The sequence below is a fragment of the Necator americanus genome, chromosome II, assembly GCF_031761385.1.
Source record: "Necator americanus strain Aroian chromosome II, whole genome shotgun sequence".
NCBI lineage: Eukaryota > Metazoa > Nematoda > Chromadorea > Rhabditida > Ancylostomatidae > Necator > Necator americanus.
Genome location: NC_087372.1, coordinates 24695143 through 24712301, shown reverse-complemented (window position 1 = coordinate 24712301; position 17159 = coordinate 24695143). Strand labels below are relative to the sequence as shown.

At 43.3% G+C, this 17159-nt stretch overlaps 4 protein-coding genes across 5 annotated transcripts; all 4 read left to right on the top strand.

Moving 5' to 3' along the window:
* Positions 1-623: 623 nt before the first annotated feature.
* RB195_019350 (uncharacterized protein) lies at positions 624-11770 on the top strand (the record flags this gene model as incomplete). 2 transcript variants are annotated; one of them, XM_064187156.1, is made up of 13 exons in its annotated part: positions 624-696; positions 1737-1825; positions 2104-2222; positions 2285-2463; positions 7895-8021; positions 8243-8342; positions 8476-8609; positions 8665-8767; positions 10776-10867; positions 10926-11060; positions 11196-11320; positions 11391-11429; positions 11700-11770. In XM_064187156.1, the coding sequence occupies 13 exons, from the start codon at positions 624-626 to the stop codon at positions 11768-11770; spliced, it is 1386 nt and encodes a 461-aa protein (XP_064043038.1). The 2 variants fall into 2 exon arrangements, with proteins under 2 accessions (XP_064043038.1, XP_064043037.1); XM_064187157.1 differs by lacking the exon at positions 11391-11429.
* Positions 11771-12929: 1159 nt separating this feature from the next.
* Positions 12930-14117, top strand: RB195_019349 (uncharacterized protein; the record flags this gene model as incomplete). Its single annotated transcript, XM_064187155.1, has 4 exons — positions 12930-13080; positions 13173-13310; positions 13737-13821; positions 13904-14117. 4 exons carry the CDS (start codon positions 12930-12932, stop codon positions 14115-14117), a joined length of 588 nt encoding a protein of 195 aa, XP_064043035.1.
* Positions 13908-14117, top strand: RB195_019348 (uncharacterized protein; the record flags this gene model as incomplete). Its single annotated transcript, XM_064187154.1, has 1 exon — positions 13908-14117. The coding sequence occupies one exon, from the start codon at positions 13908-13910 to the stop codon at positions 14115-14117; it is 210 nt and encodes a 69-aa protein (XP_064043036.1).
* A 1414-nt stretch (positions 14118-15531) lies between these two features.
* Positions 15532-15951, top strand: RB195_019347 (uncharacterized protein; the record flags this gene model as incomplete). The annotated part of the gene is made up of 1 exon (XM_064187153.1): positions 15532-15951. The coding sequence occupies one exon, from the start codon at positions 15532-15534 to the stop codon at positions 15949-15951; it is 420 nt and encodes a 139-aa protein (XP_064043034.1).
* Positions 15952-17159: the final 1208 nt, after the last annotated feature.

Sequence of the window (17159 nt, the reverse complement as noted above, 5' to 3'; positions counted from 1 at the left end):
GACCCCAACTTTTTCCAGGCCGTACGTAAGGGAACAACCACTATTTATGACTAAATTAGATAAATCACTGACTAGTAAATGAGGAACACTTTTTGTTGTAAGTCTGTAGAATTAGTTTGCCATCAAAGAAAGGCCAAAGGATGTAGAGCACACTCATCATCCGCTCTGCTTTCGTCCCCTAATTTAACTGCTCCCCTAGGGATGAAATGAACTGCACATTAGCGGGATCTTCGATGATCTCAGATTTGCTGAGAGCTACTGTTCTGCGGTTCTAGAAAGGAGTGACTTGGGGATTCCATACAATGTATCAAGCTGTGTTCTTAATTTTTCGCACAAATCTAGTGGTAATTCATCGACCGCGAAGAGATGAAAGGTTTCGTTGGCTTTCTTTTTTTTTCGATTTCTAAGCATCGACCTGAAGAAGCAGTAGGAGATTCTTATCGCTATTTTGCTCGTGTTCATCGAAGAAAAGGAAGCCTCATCCAAAATAGGTCGAATCCGATTTTGGTTGTAATAAAGAAGATGTCGACCAGGACCATCCCATCGCCTGCCCTCGTTTACTTCTCCCGAGCGTGTATAAATCCAGGCAAAGATAAGTTCTGGGCATAGTTTGATCTGTTCTGATGCCAGTGCACTGCACATCTTTGTGGTTCTTCTATGCGTTGAAGAAGGTGGTTCTGGTAATGACTATTGCGGGTGAGGTCAGTGGCAAGAATGTGCACACTCCTTCCGCATGTCTCTCTCCTGACATAAAAGCGATGGAAACAATTGAAATTTTTGCGAAGATAGTATATTCGAAGGCGCTTGAATAGTCAGCACCTCATCTTGCAACACCCATCAATAATTTTCGTTGGTATTCGTTGGTAATCTAGTATTTATTTCTAAATACACTGATTAAGAAAAATCTGATCTTTCATTCATCAATGAAACATGGTTCGCTGCTGAAACTTATGATTCTGATATTTACGAGTAACTTTTTCTTATTTTGCGTTCTGACAAGTTAAGTTTAATGGAAAAAGTGAAGTATGTCTCTTAATCCCAGCATATCACGAAATCCACAATGTTGAGATTTCTCAAAAAGGATAGGGCAGCAGGTGTAGATTGGGCTTCAGAACACGCTCGATTTCACCTAATCTTCCTGAAAAAGGCATTAGATACGGCCTTTGGTGTACGTTTTTTCTTGCGGGGGACGTTATAACACTACTTTGGTTTTCGGTTTTCTCAGGATTCTGTCTATTGATTTCACTTCAAATAAGCCACTGGTGAAAGAATTGTGAATTGTCATCCGGTTGTACAAGAGTTGCGTATCACAACGTTTCTCGTAGGAAAAGGGTACAGAAACGCCGTTTCCAAGACTATTAAAAGGAACTCAGCGTGGTTATTTGTAATCTACACCAATAATCGTGTCTTTTTTGGAGGGACTTTGAAGGATAAGTGCACGGTGTTGATCAATCCGTAGGGGATGCGCCTCCGCGTTCGACTTCAACTCAGACTTCGTTTGAGGTTTATGAACGCGCATGCGCCCTTACAATGACTTGAGGTGGCTAGCCGATGTCTCAGTTCAGTGTTTTTTTTTCTCCCAGACACGTCTGCACCATTTTATCGTCTCCGGAGAGATGAAAGGCTTGGTTTGCACCGGATTCGAACCTCCGATCGATTGCAGTTACAGCGGGCTCTCTTACCGACTGCGCTACACGCTATAGTTTAAGGTATTCGAAAATGCTTTCTTCTTCCAGGTCTTTCTCAACTCGATGCGAAGCAATCGGGAAAAATGGGATCGCTAGCTATTACATATTACGTACTCACCACTGTAATCGCCGTCATTGTGAGTTTTCAGTTTTGGGATCGTGAAAATGTAGAAATGCACAAAAACACGCTTTACTTTTCACATTGTATTTCTTGAAATGTATGTAGTTACAATGCGAAAGAAACACGCGATAGCATTGACACAATCGTTTTGCTGGTCAGAGTTCAGTGCCATCGTCCCTTATTGAGTTCTTTTATGTTCTTAAGAAAACAATTACGGCAAAGAAGAAGTGCGAATTAGAAGCACGACAAATTGAACACCGTAGTGTGAAACTGAAACAATACGTAACATTCTAGACCGGAATTATCCTAGTGCTGACAATTCACCCTGGCGATCCAAGCATTAAACAGGACCTCGGAGAAGGAACGGAGGGGAAGAAAGTCAGCACACTTGACACTTTACTGGATTTGTTAAGGTAGCCTACTTTCTCGCTAAAGGATAGGATATAGTGAAAAACAAAACACAAAACGTTTACAGGAACATGTTCCCCGAAAATATTGTGGCAGCAACATTCCAGCAAGCACAGACCAAATACGTTACAATACGACCAAAAATTTTGAAAGTCAACGACTCGCTTCATCTCGAAATGCTCAACAATGGCACTCTTGACTACGTTAAGGCTGCACTGGAGTACAATGATGGCATCAACGTTCTTGGTGAGTGTAAGCATTTAGCGCAGCACATCACAAAATTGGAAATGTTAGGGTCTTTGAGGGACAATTTAGAGTTCTGGTTGTAGACTCGGTTGTAGATTACGGGTAGGAGCGTGGGCATGGTCAATTCGCTAATCGTTCTGAGAAACGGAGTGGAAGCCGCCCTAGTTCCTACGGCATACGTTAGAACGTTTCTCATACACGTTCCAGCTCTCCGAGCAGTCATGCACTCTATGCACTAGTTTTACTTCAACAGGCTGCTAAGAAGACCTGAATTAGGTAAGTTATCCAAGTAAAGCCAATGCATAGGCCGCTGGGGGGAACCGCGACGTGCACAAGCGTGGGGGTTCTGACATACCTCGTAAGAACTGAGGCCGTCTCACGCTGTTTTTCAGGACGACTAAGAGAAATTAAACTTGAGCGCGCTCGTCTATACTAGAAACAACATCCTCAATATTGTGATGTAGTGCCTTCAAAGAGGACCTTGGAGAGTACGTGCTTTCCTGCATCTATGTCCCGCAGTAAACTCAGTGCAACCATAATTGAATTCTGATCTGCAGTAGCCGGATATAGAATCCCAGAGCACAGAAACAATTCATAAAGCGCTTCTTCATCTCTGTGCAGCTCCTGCCGGACACGAACAGCAGATTTGATGTGGTACGTTGACCAAGAAGGGAGGAAACGCGCAACGAAACCACACCACCACGCATCAGTTGCGATAGACTGGCAAAGAATCACTACGGTCCTCGTCGTAAAAAACGGCGTGGAAGACGACGTTTTTTTTTACTGCGAAGTCAGTTGCGCTGCGCTACCTCTCTGCAAGCGCACGAGCGAGCGGTTAAAGATATGTGAGGCCTCCCCACCACCCTTTTCAAATGAAACCAATGAATAGACTGCTGAGGAAACCGGAACGTGTGCAAGGGTGCGCGTTCTAACGTACCTCTTAGGAACTGAGGCGGTTCCTATGCTATTTTTAGGACGACGGAAGGAATTGAAGAGGCCCACGCTCTCTTCTGCATTCTACAACTCCAACTCCTTTTCTATTGGGTTTCCGTGTTGCGTCAATTTCGTGATACGCTGCCTTTAAAGGCAGCATACCACGAATCTGAGGTGGTGCGGATTTCAAGTGGAGTATCCGTATACGGGGTCGTAGATTATGGAGGTGGGGGTAGTTCCGCTCATCTCTCCCTGCATCACTGCAAACAGCCGCCTCCAAAATACTGTTTTGTACGACGCCATCTATTGAAGCGCGCCACCCTTGCACGCGTAGCGTCCCTTACTAGTACGATTTGATTTTCGACGAATCGCAGGGCGGAGGCAGTGCAAGGGGTGGAGCGTTGCAATAGATGGCGTCGTATAAAACAGCATTCTGGAGGCGGCTGTTTGCAAGGGGTGGAGCGTTGCAATAGATGGCGTCGTACAAAACAGCATTCCGGAGGCGGCTGTTTGCATTGATGCAGGGAGAGATGAGTGGAACCACCCCCGTCTCCATAATCTACGACCCCATATACGGATACTCCACCTGAAATCCGTGCCACCCCAGATTCGTGGTATGCTGCCTTTAAACGCCTTCGGCAGCGACTACGACACCGTTTTCGCAATCGCTTGCGACCGTTTATAGCAATACGTAAGCAAGCGCTCACTAAATCTCAGAGCTGCAGTACAAGGGAATCTTGCGATGGCAAGTATATCACACCATATGGGTTTGGTCCTGGCCCATGCCCTCGAATTCTCAATTCTCATCACCACACGTCTGACTGATTGTAGCGCAGTTGGCAAAGGCTTGGCTGTGATCTACTGTTAGAAAAGGCGGAAAAGGTGCCGAGCAAGCCTTTCATTCCTCTGAGGTCGACAAATTGGTGACAACCTCGTCCTCTAGGATAAAAACTTTGATTGATATATACACTGGTCATCGCAGGTCATTGCATAGTCGAACATGCGTTCATAAATCCTCAACGATTCCGAATTGCATACAAAAGCGTTGGCGCATTCCAAGCAGATTTTGAGAGAGACGCGAGAGACACATGAAGTGATGAACCCAGAAAGAGTGACTTCGATCCGTCTTGCTTTTACTCACCTGCTTAGAGGCTGCGCCTACAGAAATTTTGTTAGCATTTTTGTAAGTGATGTTAAGAACCCAGTTTGCAAGCGAAAACGAGCAGCAGCTCCGACAAATGCACAGAATCGGTGCATAATTTAGGAGCAGCAGATTTATCAGACCGAAGAAACTCATTACATCAGTAGGATGAAGAATCGCATAAAGCGAAATTCGTCACTCTTACAGGCGTAAAGATTTGCTTCATCCCATAATTCCATTTGGAATTTACTGCTCGCGGGTTTGGTCAATCCTATGAATATAGAGAGTTGTTCACCCGATTTCCTGACGGTTCAGTCCGTTTCTCTTTATCCACCTGTTTTCTACATTCGGGGAGTATAGTTATGCCCTATCTTTTGTTATGATCATTCGTGGAAACCAGCATCTGAACTTGCCTAATAGAGGTTAGAGCACAACACTAGAGATTTCCACGAACGTTGTGTTTAAGAGAACCTGTGGTTCTATATATATATATATATATATATATATATATATATCATGATCATGATACATGATCTATATATATATATATATATATATATATCATATATATCATGATCATGATCATGATTATATAACAACGAGCTTAGTCCGTGTGCGTGCGTGTGTGCGTGTGTGTGCGTGTGTGTGTGTGTGTGTGTGTGTGTGTGTGTGTGTGTGTGTGTGTGTGTGTGTGTGTGTGTGTGTGTGTGTGTGTGTGTGTGTGTGTGTGTGTGTGTGTGTGTGTGTGTGTGTGTGTGTGTGTGTGTACGAATTCGAAAATGGGGTGGGGGTGGCGTGATATGGTGTGTGTGTGTGTGGGTGCCAGAACCTATAGAAGAGTTTGTGTGCGAGTAAGCGTCGGATTGTGTGGCGTGAGTGGTGTCGTGCTGATACTGTATGAAGGGGATGCAGGGTGGGTTGCACTACGGCCGGTGCCAGATACTTAGAAGAGTTTCGGCGGGCCTACCAGCGTCGGTTGTGCGCCAGCGCCAGATACCTATGAAGGTGGTGCGACGGTCCCGTGATTGAAGGTGCGACGGGTCCACCGGTGCCAGATACCTGTAGAAGGGGATGCGACGGGTCCACCGGCGTTGCACTAGCGCGCCGGTGCCAGATACCTTAATTTGGCGCCTACGCGGATTGGTGCGCCAGCGCCAGATACCTATAGAAGGTGGTGCGACGGGTCCACCGGTGCCAGATACCTGTAGAAGGTGGTGCGACGGGTCCACCGGTGCCAGATACCTATAGAAGGGGGTGGGACGGGTCCACCGGCGTTGCACTAGCGCGCCGGTGCCAGATACCTATAGAAGGGTTTGCGACGGGCCTACCAGCGTCGGATTGGTGCGCCAGCGCCAGATACCTATAGAAGGTGGTGCGACGGGTCCACCGGTGCCAGATACCTGTAGAAGGGGATGCGACGGGTCCACCAGCGTCAGATTATTGTGCCACCGTCTGATACCTATAAAATGGATTGCGGCGGGTCCACCGGCGTCGGATTGGTGCGCCGGCGCCAGATAGATGGATAAAATGGGGGTGCGACGGGTCCCACGGCGTCGGATTGGTGCGCCGGCGCCAAATAGCTAGGAAATGGGCTGCGATGGGTCCCACGGCGTCGAATTGGTGCGCCGGCGCCAGATATGTATAACGTGGGGTGAGACGGGTCCCGCGGAATCGAAATGGTGCGCAATAACTTCGCGTGCATGTCGCAAAAGATGAATGGTTAAAGCCGTTTCATAGCCGTGGCCATTGCGCCCGTTGCTTTTCACCTTCATGACTCCTCCGCGTATCTATTTCTTTCTTCGTTCGCCTCAAATTGGTAGCATGCCGTTCTCAGAAAGTGGAAACGCGCATGAAAACGACTGCTTAACTAGTAGCAGGATGTTTACGTGATCTGACGTGGAACGTTATCTTTATCAGTAGGAAGATGTTTTTCACGACATTTTATGTTAAAACATCATTCTGTGATAACTATTGGGGGAAATCAAGAGGAATACCCATACTTCGAGTAATGCTTTCAAATTGTATCTATATTATTCTGGCATCGAAGGAGTGTTTGTAGCTGATGGTAGAATATTCTCCAAATGTAGAATTGACGCATTTGGAAGGAAAACTCCGTAATCTTTAATCCGTAATTTATAATATAAAGAAGAGAAGTAAAGCGTTGTTAAAAAACGCAAATCTGATTTCACAGAAAACACCACTACTATCAACTTTCATTGATCAGTGAAGGGGAGCGAAAAACCACCGAAAGTCTGAAGTCCAGCTTTAGCCGGACATTCAGACTGGTATATAAGATTAAAGATCTCATCAACACTGAAAACCTCTTATAAATCTAATTTCCCCTCCATGATAGTAACTCCGCAACTCTTGTTCAAACGCAGCACTCTGAATTTACATTGAGTGTGCGCTTGGATATTTGTTATGGTGATGCGAACCATTTGGTAAGGAAACAGGAACAAAGGTTGTACTCAAATGCTCTCATCAATATTTGAAGTCCATAAATATTCTATAGAAGATCAGCCCGTGGTTGAACGCACGGAAGGACTAAACGTTTTAGGTAAGTGTCGATGTTGAGTAAATGTAAAGTGAAGTACAGTAGGGTGAGAACGACATGAAGCACGGTGCTGGAGCAACGCGGTTTTTGACCGCTCGCAGACGGTCTGCGAGCGGTTTGTTTGGCAATTTGCCAAACTTTGCCAAGTGATGTCATCTCGATCGACGTTGGCAGCAACTTTTTTTGTTTCTTTTGGTTTTTTTGGCTTTCTTTTTGCTTTTTCGTCTTTTATGTTTCTTTCGTATTTTTGTTCTGCTGCATTTGCTATTTGTTATATAGATCTATATCGTATTTGTATTGTAGATCTCTATAAAAGAAAGCAACTACGGCGATCATAATGAGAATAAGAAAAAAGAAACCTAAAAATTGGAAAAATTAGTAAGAAAAGCAAAAAGAATGAAAAGAAACAAAAAAGTGCGGCCAACATCGATCCAAATGAAGTCACTCGGCAAAAATTTGGAAAAGTGCCAAATTGTGTCTGCGACTGGTCAAAAACTAAGTTGCTCCGGCGCTACCGCTCGTTCAACTACCGTCCTTCATGTCGTTTGACCCGGCTATAGTCTAAGGTACGGAGAAGTGTGCGGTCCGTTATGGTAGGATCAATGTTGATGTGTAGGCCTTCGCGGAAATCGACAGCAAACGATGATGGGTCATGCGATGGAGGAAATCTTCAAAAATGACTACAGCATGTTTTAGATGAAAGATTCTCGAGAATGTCCGCATGTTGTTTGCTCTCTATGCATAGTAGTCAACCGCTCATCTCTGTGGAGACTGTTGTGGGACCTTCTGTAGTGTGTTTTCAGGAATTATTGTATTCTGCATTGCCCTTGGTATCTCCTTGTCACAGCTCGGAGCCGAGGCTGATGTTATGATCCAGTTCTTCGCAATCATGGACAAAGTGATTATGAAGTTGGTGATGACGGTGATGTGGTGAGTTTTGGATCCAAGACAACTGCACAACAAGTAAAAACTTTCAGATAACAACAACTAGTAGTAGTTCAATTAATTAACTTAATTTAATAATAAGAACATAATTTTTACCATTTTTGGTCACATTGTAAGGTATTAAAAATATTATAGGAGAAAAGTAGAGGTTGGAGGCAACCATATTTTCTTCAGAATTAAGTACCTTAAGGTCTTCAAGATTGCAGGTACTCTCCTTTTGGCATTATGTGCTTGATTATGGGAAAAATCCTCGAGATTCATGATTTGGCAGATACAGCGAGAATGCTCGCAATGTATATGGTGACGGTAAGCAAAGTTTTTTGATTTTGGAAATGTTAGACACACTTCATATGCTCGGCTGTTTTTCACCTCTTTCGCTTGCATTAGCGAATAAAATTATCGAAATAGGATTATCATAGAAATAGTTCTCGTCGTTCAGGTTCTTACGGGATTAGCAGTGCACTCACTTATTTCACTCCCACTTTTATTCTTCCTTTCGACGAAGAAGAACCCATTCGCCTTCATGCGGGGGCTTCTTCAAGCGTGGATCACGGCACTGGGAACTGCTTCTAGGTCTGTACCAGTGTCTACTCATCTTGTTGGCTGTTTCAGATAATTTTTTTTACAGCTCAGCAACTCTTCCTATCACTTACAACTGCTTGGAAGAAAATTTAGGAGTAGACCGAAGAGTCACACGCTTCGTACTTCCAGTCGGTGCTACCATTAACATGGTAATGCTTCTTTCCATTTACGAAAAAAGGCCAGTGATTGAAGAAAAAAAAGGCAGCTGTTGCATCAACGCCTAACTTTATTTTTTGTCACTTCTAAAAATTGGTGTAACTCTGACTGATCCTCGGTCAAAAGATTGCTGAGAGAAAGAAAAGGATTTCTAAAGAGTAAGGTGCCCCTTGAATCGCACTTGAGATCTTTATTATCATCTGTTGTTTTTTCTAATCCCTATTTAGGAGAAATTATCAAAGAAGATAAGGCATCAAACAGCACTTAACCTATCCTCTAAATCTGTAGGAGGAATACTACTAAGAAGATCAAGAAAGAAGTGAACGATTCAGTTCTTATCTGTCGGTGTTTTTCTGGAAAACAGATCCGGTTGAGCAGCTATGTACTCCAATTAAAAGCTAATAAGTTCAAAAACGTCGTTTGTTTGTGAAAGGGTAGAGGTAAACCGACACAACAGACCTTCCTAATCACCGACAACGACCATACAAAGAGCAAACAAAACTACTGGCAAATGCTTCGCACGTGCCGTATCGGTAACATTCAGCACAGTCTGAGCACATAAAAAGGTGGAGGTATTCTGCGTTGTTTACTCACTTGTTGACACGACAGGTAGCACAGTAGCACCGGCGAAAGTAAATTTTGCTAGAATTTCTTTGCGATTTTTTGTGTTACCATAAGTGTGTGGCAAACGACATCAAAGGTGTGAAATTGAGGACGACAAAAAAGAGCGGCTGAAATGTTACCGTAAATGGTCGTTGAACATGCCAAAATGTCAGGTCATGTGTACAAAGGAAATAAAAGGGACTAGATTCGACTTATTCGCGACCAGGACTACCGGGAACGTCGGTGAAACTTCGTAAAGGGGGATCTTGCAATGATTCAAACAGCGGGCAAAGCATAGAAGAATGTGAACGTGAAGTGAACGTAGGTAGTATTAGCCCGATCTCGCGCTAGCCGGCTGTTTTCCGGCTGAAGAACACCCATAACACAACACTCATAAGGATGCGCTTTTGTGTATTGTGAGACGCTATTGTAAAATCGACGGTCCTTTTTGAGACAAGTTTTGAAAAGGGGCTACAGAGAAGAATATAGAGATATTGATGACTAGAAGCAGAGTTGGAACTACTCTGTGGATGTGGGTTCGAACCTACTTCGAAAGCGACCCAGATGACTAAGTGTAAGAAAATTTCCGTTATGTTCTGTATTATATCAAATGTTTTCGGTTCCCTTCTAAAAAGTGATTTATATTGCTACAAACGACCATAGTGATAAGACCTGTCACTAAAATTAGATGAAAATAAAATCATCGAGAATTAATGAGGCATCAGTGTGGAAGCTTCGAGAATTGAAGTGACGCTTAGTACTATTATTTTCCTCTCTTGACAGATTAACGATGTAGGAATTACTTATTTGCTGTTCAAATAACAACACTTTCTCTTTTATGTGTGTAAAATTCAATCATGAACCACTGACTGATTGAGAAGAATTGCAGGCAAAATTACATGTCCAATAATATTTCCAACCAAACATAATATTGAAATAACATTTTCATTATCATCAATCTTTTGGAGCAACCCTGAACATGATTATATTTAATTTTCCCCACTAAGAGATCTATGAGAATTGAATTTTGAAACTGTCTTCTTGCGATCACCAAACTACACATTTTGGTTAGTTGTAAGGTGGTTAAATTATCGCACTCATAACTGAATTTTTCCAAGACCTCTACGTACAAGTCATTTTTTTTTGAACGAATACTCTCTTTTAAACGTTATTCTCCTCTGGTGCATTCAAATGTTTCACATATGCTATGTTTTTTGACCGCTTTGCTAGCGAAGAAAAAGGAGTTCACTTATTGGATTTCTCGAGCAGACAGATTACTAATAAATGAAATTCGGCATTTCATTGCGTCCTTTTCAAGCTTTTTCTTCAACCATTAGGAGTCCTAACTTTCCTTCACTTCTGGTTTTGAGAATGAATAGAAAATATTTTTACTTGAAGGATGGAACAGCACTGTATGAAGCTGTTGCTGCTATCTTCATAGCTCAAATGAATGGAGTAAACCTCTCCTTTGGACAAGTGGTAACCGTTAGGTACGCAGTACCTCTGTCTTGTAGTTGCATAAGTATTTCAGATGCACCATCATTTTAGTCTCACTGCCACACTTGCTTCTATTGGAGCGGCATCGGTACCTTCAGCAGGCCTGGTAACGATGCTTCTGGTGCTGACAGCAGTTGGATTACCCGTGAAAGACGTTTCCTTAATCGTCGCAGTCGACTGGTTGTTGTGAGTTAACAAAAACTTCTATATATGAATTTTGTCGAATGTGCTTAGCCGAATGAGCGTGAAGCGTCCACGCAACGAAGTGTCCTCATGTGCTTAACACAATATCGAATATTGAATATTGATACTGCATTGTAGAGATCGTATTCGCACCTCAATCAACGTGCTGGGAGATGCGTTCGGTGCCGGCATAGTCTACCATTTCGTCAAGGAAGACCTGATCGCACACGATCGTCTTCATCCAATGCGCACCTTATCAATGGGTGAGTTAGAATCTTTTCAGGTTGATTAGATGGAATAAGAGCAATAAGGATACAGTATAACTTTGTTTAGCAATGCCCCAGCAAGGTTATATCCCGGAACAGAGCAAAGGTATCTTGAAAAATTTCTACCCTCTGTATTTCTTGTAGTACTTTCTAAAGTAGAAGAACTCTCAAATCACTGATGTCTCACGATTCACTCGTCACGTTCTGCTGAATGCAAATCGCTGAACGTCGTATGCACCGTCCATTGTTCCTCACATTTCAAAGCTGAAAAAGGCACTCCCAAGTCACACTTATCCTCTGTAGAATCCAAAATCCCTGATGCCGCAAAACTATGGCCCACATTTTACTGTTTCTAGACTATCACGTATAATTTTAGAACTGCCTGAGGACAAACAACCATTACATGGGCTCTACACAAGTGTCCCACAAGATGATAAACGACACTAAGCAGCACTGATGTGGAATGGTTGTTTAACATTTATGAACTTTCAACGTAATACGTCAACGTCACTCGCAGCAATATCTCGGTGTTATCTCTTACGGAATTCTCCTAGCTTTTCTCTATGTTTTGCTTGGACTCAGTCTTATTCCCGAATGAAGAGCTTTTGAAGTGGTACATCTCGATTCTTAAGGAGATTTTTTTAAATAGTAGTCTTCTCTTAATAAGATCTTTTAATAAGAATTTTGACGTTCCCTGTGTAGCAAGCTAGTTCCATTACATAATAATGCCGGTTTCTCTTTTATCCGGTTTATGAAATTGTATTTCGAATTATCTGAGTTGAGTTATGAATTAGAGATTAATAAAACTTGAACAATAGTAACAAATACATACGGTTCACACGAATGGGAAGTGTACACACCTTCTTGTACTACATATTACGGGGCTGCGTTGGAAGGTCTGGTTGCTACTTGTTTGTGGTGCCTCTGTTTTAACTTAACGCAGTGAAGTGTTCGAGTGTACGCATTGGGGACGAACAAGCTATTTAACCGCACTGTTATATGGCAAGAGATTCTCACACATTGCAAATTTTGCAATGTGTGGGACATCACCAAAGCCCATCCAGCCTAAGCTGAAAGACTGCCTGAAGGTAGCATGGATCTTTAGCAGCAACCATTCGTTTCGTCACAGTGAACTGCTGAACAATTTCGAGTGAACTCCAACAAACCTTCCTTTCAGTGAACTCGACGCAAATGTGAAGATGGGACTCAAACAACAATCCGATGTACTACGAAAATGGTATTATCCAGCGTAGCAGAAGTCGAATAACGGTCACCGTCTGACCGTCTTATGTGAACACATGGGCTCCATCATCGCTTCCACGTTCAAGAAGAATCAACGACGCCATCAGCTCACGTAACAGGGGTCAACCCTTTTAACTCTTAAGAGCAGCGCAAGCGGAATGAGCACTCTTAAACTTCAGCTCGACTACGTTCTGACGAGGAACAGTCTTTAGTCTGATATAAGAAACTCCTGAGCTGTTTGGAACGTTCCATTCAACACTGACCACCGTCCAGTTCTTCTCAGCCTCAAAATACGGTTCAACAAGAGGAACCGAGAAATTTCTCCAGAAGCGAAAATTAGCATGGCAGGTCCGAGAGACAAGGAATGCAGGACGAAATTTCCCTACTCGTGTCTATTGTTGTTGTTGTATGTTGGAGCGCGAACAAGGAAGACGCTTTGCGATGCGAATTCCTTCGCAAAGTGCATCCAAAACGCTGCAAGGGTAGCACTCCTGGTTCAAATGCGGAAGAAATCTGTAAAGAGGTGGAAGGACAACAACCCGCAAAATGCTTATGCTTTACTAAAGCAGTGTAGCGGCAGGATGCAAAGATGTTCTCCATTTCTCAGCCACTGCCAATGGAACCAATGGACTGGCTGTCAGTGAAGCAACCCTTCCACCTCCGAGGAATCACTTCAAGACCTTGCAGAAGCTCCAGGCGCCGTCAGCTTCTAAACTTGAACACGTTCACAGACAGACATTTGCGGGTAATGAGGAGTCATCGACTGAGTTAGAGGTTCTGGTTTGTATCTGAAACATGAGAAATGGAAAATTTGGTGGAGATGACGGAGTTAGCGCAGAAATGCTGAAATATCTTCCTCCATCTGTGGAGGGATTCTTGAGATGACTAAGATCATCCGTTCAATACGGATAACTCGTGGAGACAGGGTATCAGAATTTCTCTCCACAAGAAGCTATCCGTTGCGGATTCTAGGAATTATCGAGAAATCTCTTTCCTACAAGTTATATACAAGGTTTTGGAGCGATTATACTGGACCGAGCATTACTAAGCATTGCGAAGAAACAATGCGCGACGAGCAAGCTGGCTTTCGTCCTGCCGATCTAAGATTGATCAGCTGTTCAACATTAGGAGAATGACTGAAATCTGGCACCGGTATTCAAACCCAATTCAGCTCTACTGAATTTTGAAGCCACTTTCGACTCTCCTCATCATCGCCGTCTTCTCAGGGCGCTCCACGAAAATGGAGTACCAGGAAAGTTCGTCGGCTTGATGACATGAATTAACGAACAAGTGCTGCAGTTCCAACATCAGCCGGATGTACAACCGCCAACCGTTTAGGGTGATGACTGGAGTAGGGGCAGTGGTTGGAAAGTCCCTCTTCAACTTCGCTATCAATGACAGAATAGTCTCTCAGTGTCCTGCCGACATCTTAGCACCGTCAGGGTGCTCCTTGACTGATCTTGAGTACGACGATGATGTTGTTATATTTGCGGAAAGCAGTATGAAACTTCAACATGTTGTCAACCTTGTATCGAAGCTGGCTGCAGCCTAAGAACTACGTCTACGCCCTGATAAATCCAAGCAGATGTGGATCTCTTCGAAACCTCGAGCGGGTGGGTGGACAACAGATAGAACTCGTTGATGAGTTCTGTTACCTGGGCTGTACGCTGAAGAACAACGGCAGCTAAGAGACTGGTCTTCAGCGAAAATGCGCTAAGATAATTTCTGCATTTATTTCCTTAACGAAATGCCTATGAACGACTTCCAACGAAGTCAAATTGGGGATCTACCGATCCACATTTCGCCCCATCATGATGTAACGAATCGGAAACTTGTGCAGCACTGCCTACGGTAACGAGGGAGAGAGGGTGCGGGAGGGGTCTTGACTGCACGGAAAGAAAATTGCTCAGACGGCTGCTTGACTACTTTTGGGTTAAGGCATGCCACAATGAAGATCTTTATGGAAATTGATGACGTACTCGCCAAATATTTCTTTTTGCCTCCTCTAATACTGACGGTGGGGATGGGCTCCAATGTCCGCACCGCCCCACTCAAAAACCCTGCCCCACGGAAACTTGTAATTCTGTTCATTTTATTTTCTGTTCTGAATAACATATTAAGTAAAGTATAGTGAGTTTCCTTTGCTCTGTTGTCAAGTTGCTTAAGTTTCTTGCTTGCTAAATTAAGATCGACATTACAAAATCTCTCCTATTCAAGTTATGGCAGCTCAAGTCCAACATCTTCCATGAGAAACATATGTGACGGCATACGAACGGAAGATGGCTCTGCAAACAACCATTTGAAATCATCATCTTGCGGAATTGCAAGAAAAAAACCTATTTTGATTGTCACGAAGACCGATTTGGTTGTAACAGTTGTAGAAAACGCGCATCCCTTTTCACTGTAATACTCTCTTCACCGTCGTACACGACGGCTAACAACAATGGTTTAATGGTATCGTAGGTTTACTGAATACAAAAACGAGCGAGAAATGTTATGTTATCCAGTGCAACAGATCATCAAAACATTACAAATTATTTCTTATTGCTAAGCTCGACAACACTCCTATTGGTTACTTAACATAACTTCCAGCTAGAAAATGTAAACTACAAACATCATACAAAATGAATGGAATTACAAATGAATGGTTGCTGTATTCCGCGGCATTGCCGCGCAACAATAACCAACTGCACTAGACACAAAATGTCAAGAAAACTAATTGTTCTTTTTATCATTGTACGTCGATTCGATTAGCGTCTTGTCCATTTATGGCCAGCCATCGACGACTTCTGATGATGACAAATTCAGGACCGATACATGGGTACCACCACGAATACAGAGAAGTGCACCGATTCAATAAACTCTCCGACGGGCTGCAACGAGAGTTCAGTATTTGCGCCGCTTGAACGAGGAAGATACAGATGCATCATTCGGGCATACAATCATGTTGTTATTAACAGTGCAGAATGAATAGGAGATTCGACATTTTTCTGCGTGGTTTGGTTGAAGCATTTGTTGCACAAGTTAAGGTTTGCGGTTTGCACAGTACGTGGAACAGGATCACGACGTCTGGAGCACAGTCCTGTCTAGTGGTTGTCCTTGTTATCCTCGAACGAGCAAAAGACGCAGCTGGACTTTGGCTTCATTCTCTCCAACAACAGATCCATTTTCGTGTTTATGACATCAGCTTGGCGATTGACTATCTCGACTACTGCATCCATCTTTGCGTCGAAGGTGATGGAGAGATGCATCTGTTTTTACGGTTCTTGATAGCATCTCAACGGGTTGAATATGGATGGCAACGTCTGCTTCAACCATTGTCAGCGAAGGTCACGAACTTGAAGAACGCTAAGGTGACCAGGATGTGCGAGAGGCAGGGATTGTGATAGAGATAGAAACCTTAATAGAATGTTTTGCGCGGAGCTTAGAGATCAATTTTTAGATGTGGCTGTATATAAAGAAATCAACAAAGCTGCTACCAAGCTTGCAGATAAAAAGCAGGAGCGCAGATACTCCTATAAGAAGGATTTGCAGAAGTTGCACAGGGACGCGAATGAGATGATTATCCATTGTAGTCACATGAAATCAATCACTGCAGTTGTGAATGCTGCTGTGCCCAATATTGCAACCGATATTCTCAAATGGTTTTTAATTCCCATCAAAACTGGCTTAACCTAGTGTAGATGTCGACTTTTGGAAACCACCTAAGGGTTTGTGGTGTGAGTTGATAAATCTGGTCGCCACGAACGTGTAGCAGGTAGGCGTGTGTGCTCTGAAGGGTTTTTTTCAAATGCTTATTGGAGGTTGCATGGCAGTGCTGCCTCACTACTGCTTGTTGGAAGTGTAGTAATCAACGAATGGTTTGTTGCCATGTCACACACTACTAAGACTACATGGTTGACGCAGTTGATTATGACCCAGGAGTGAACCTCTGCTTTGCAAGAACCAAGTGCGCAGGCCTCTTCTTGGCAGTTCTAGCACCCCGTCAAAAATGCTCACGAAATTTCGCTGTATTGCTGGGCAACGTAGCACCTATCTAGCATGCACTTCGATTCCATGACTACAATCATTTCTATTCTCTTGCACAATGCCGTTATTGTCTCAATTTTGCTTTACGAGCTTCACAAATAGTCTGGACACAAGGAAAATGTTGGATGTATCATTTTTGATGCTGCTAGTTGAATCATGCAGACTGTTTCACCATGTTGGGCGTGTCTCTACACCTTAATCATCTTATTAATTCTCCAATTAGCTGGTCATCTTATTAATTCTCCAATTAAGTCTAATTGGAAAAGTGTTTCACTGGCCTTTCCATTCTGAAACATGTAGTCAGCAGAATGATATTTTCTAGAACGATCACATTTACACTTTTTTCTTCTTCTCATCTTATAGCAGACAAAACGCGCTAAGCTATCGCAAAATATAACGAAGCAAAGAAAACAGCTTGGTTGAATTGCGGTTCTCGAAGCTTACCGGGACATAGTTGTTCTCCGGTTATGTTTTAGACTTTGTGCAGCGCCGTCAGATATTCGAGGTGCAACCTCTTCTAGAAGTTTGCGGTAAAAATGGTCACGTGCTCCATCGTTTGCTCCGC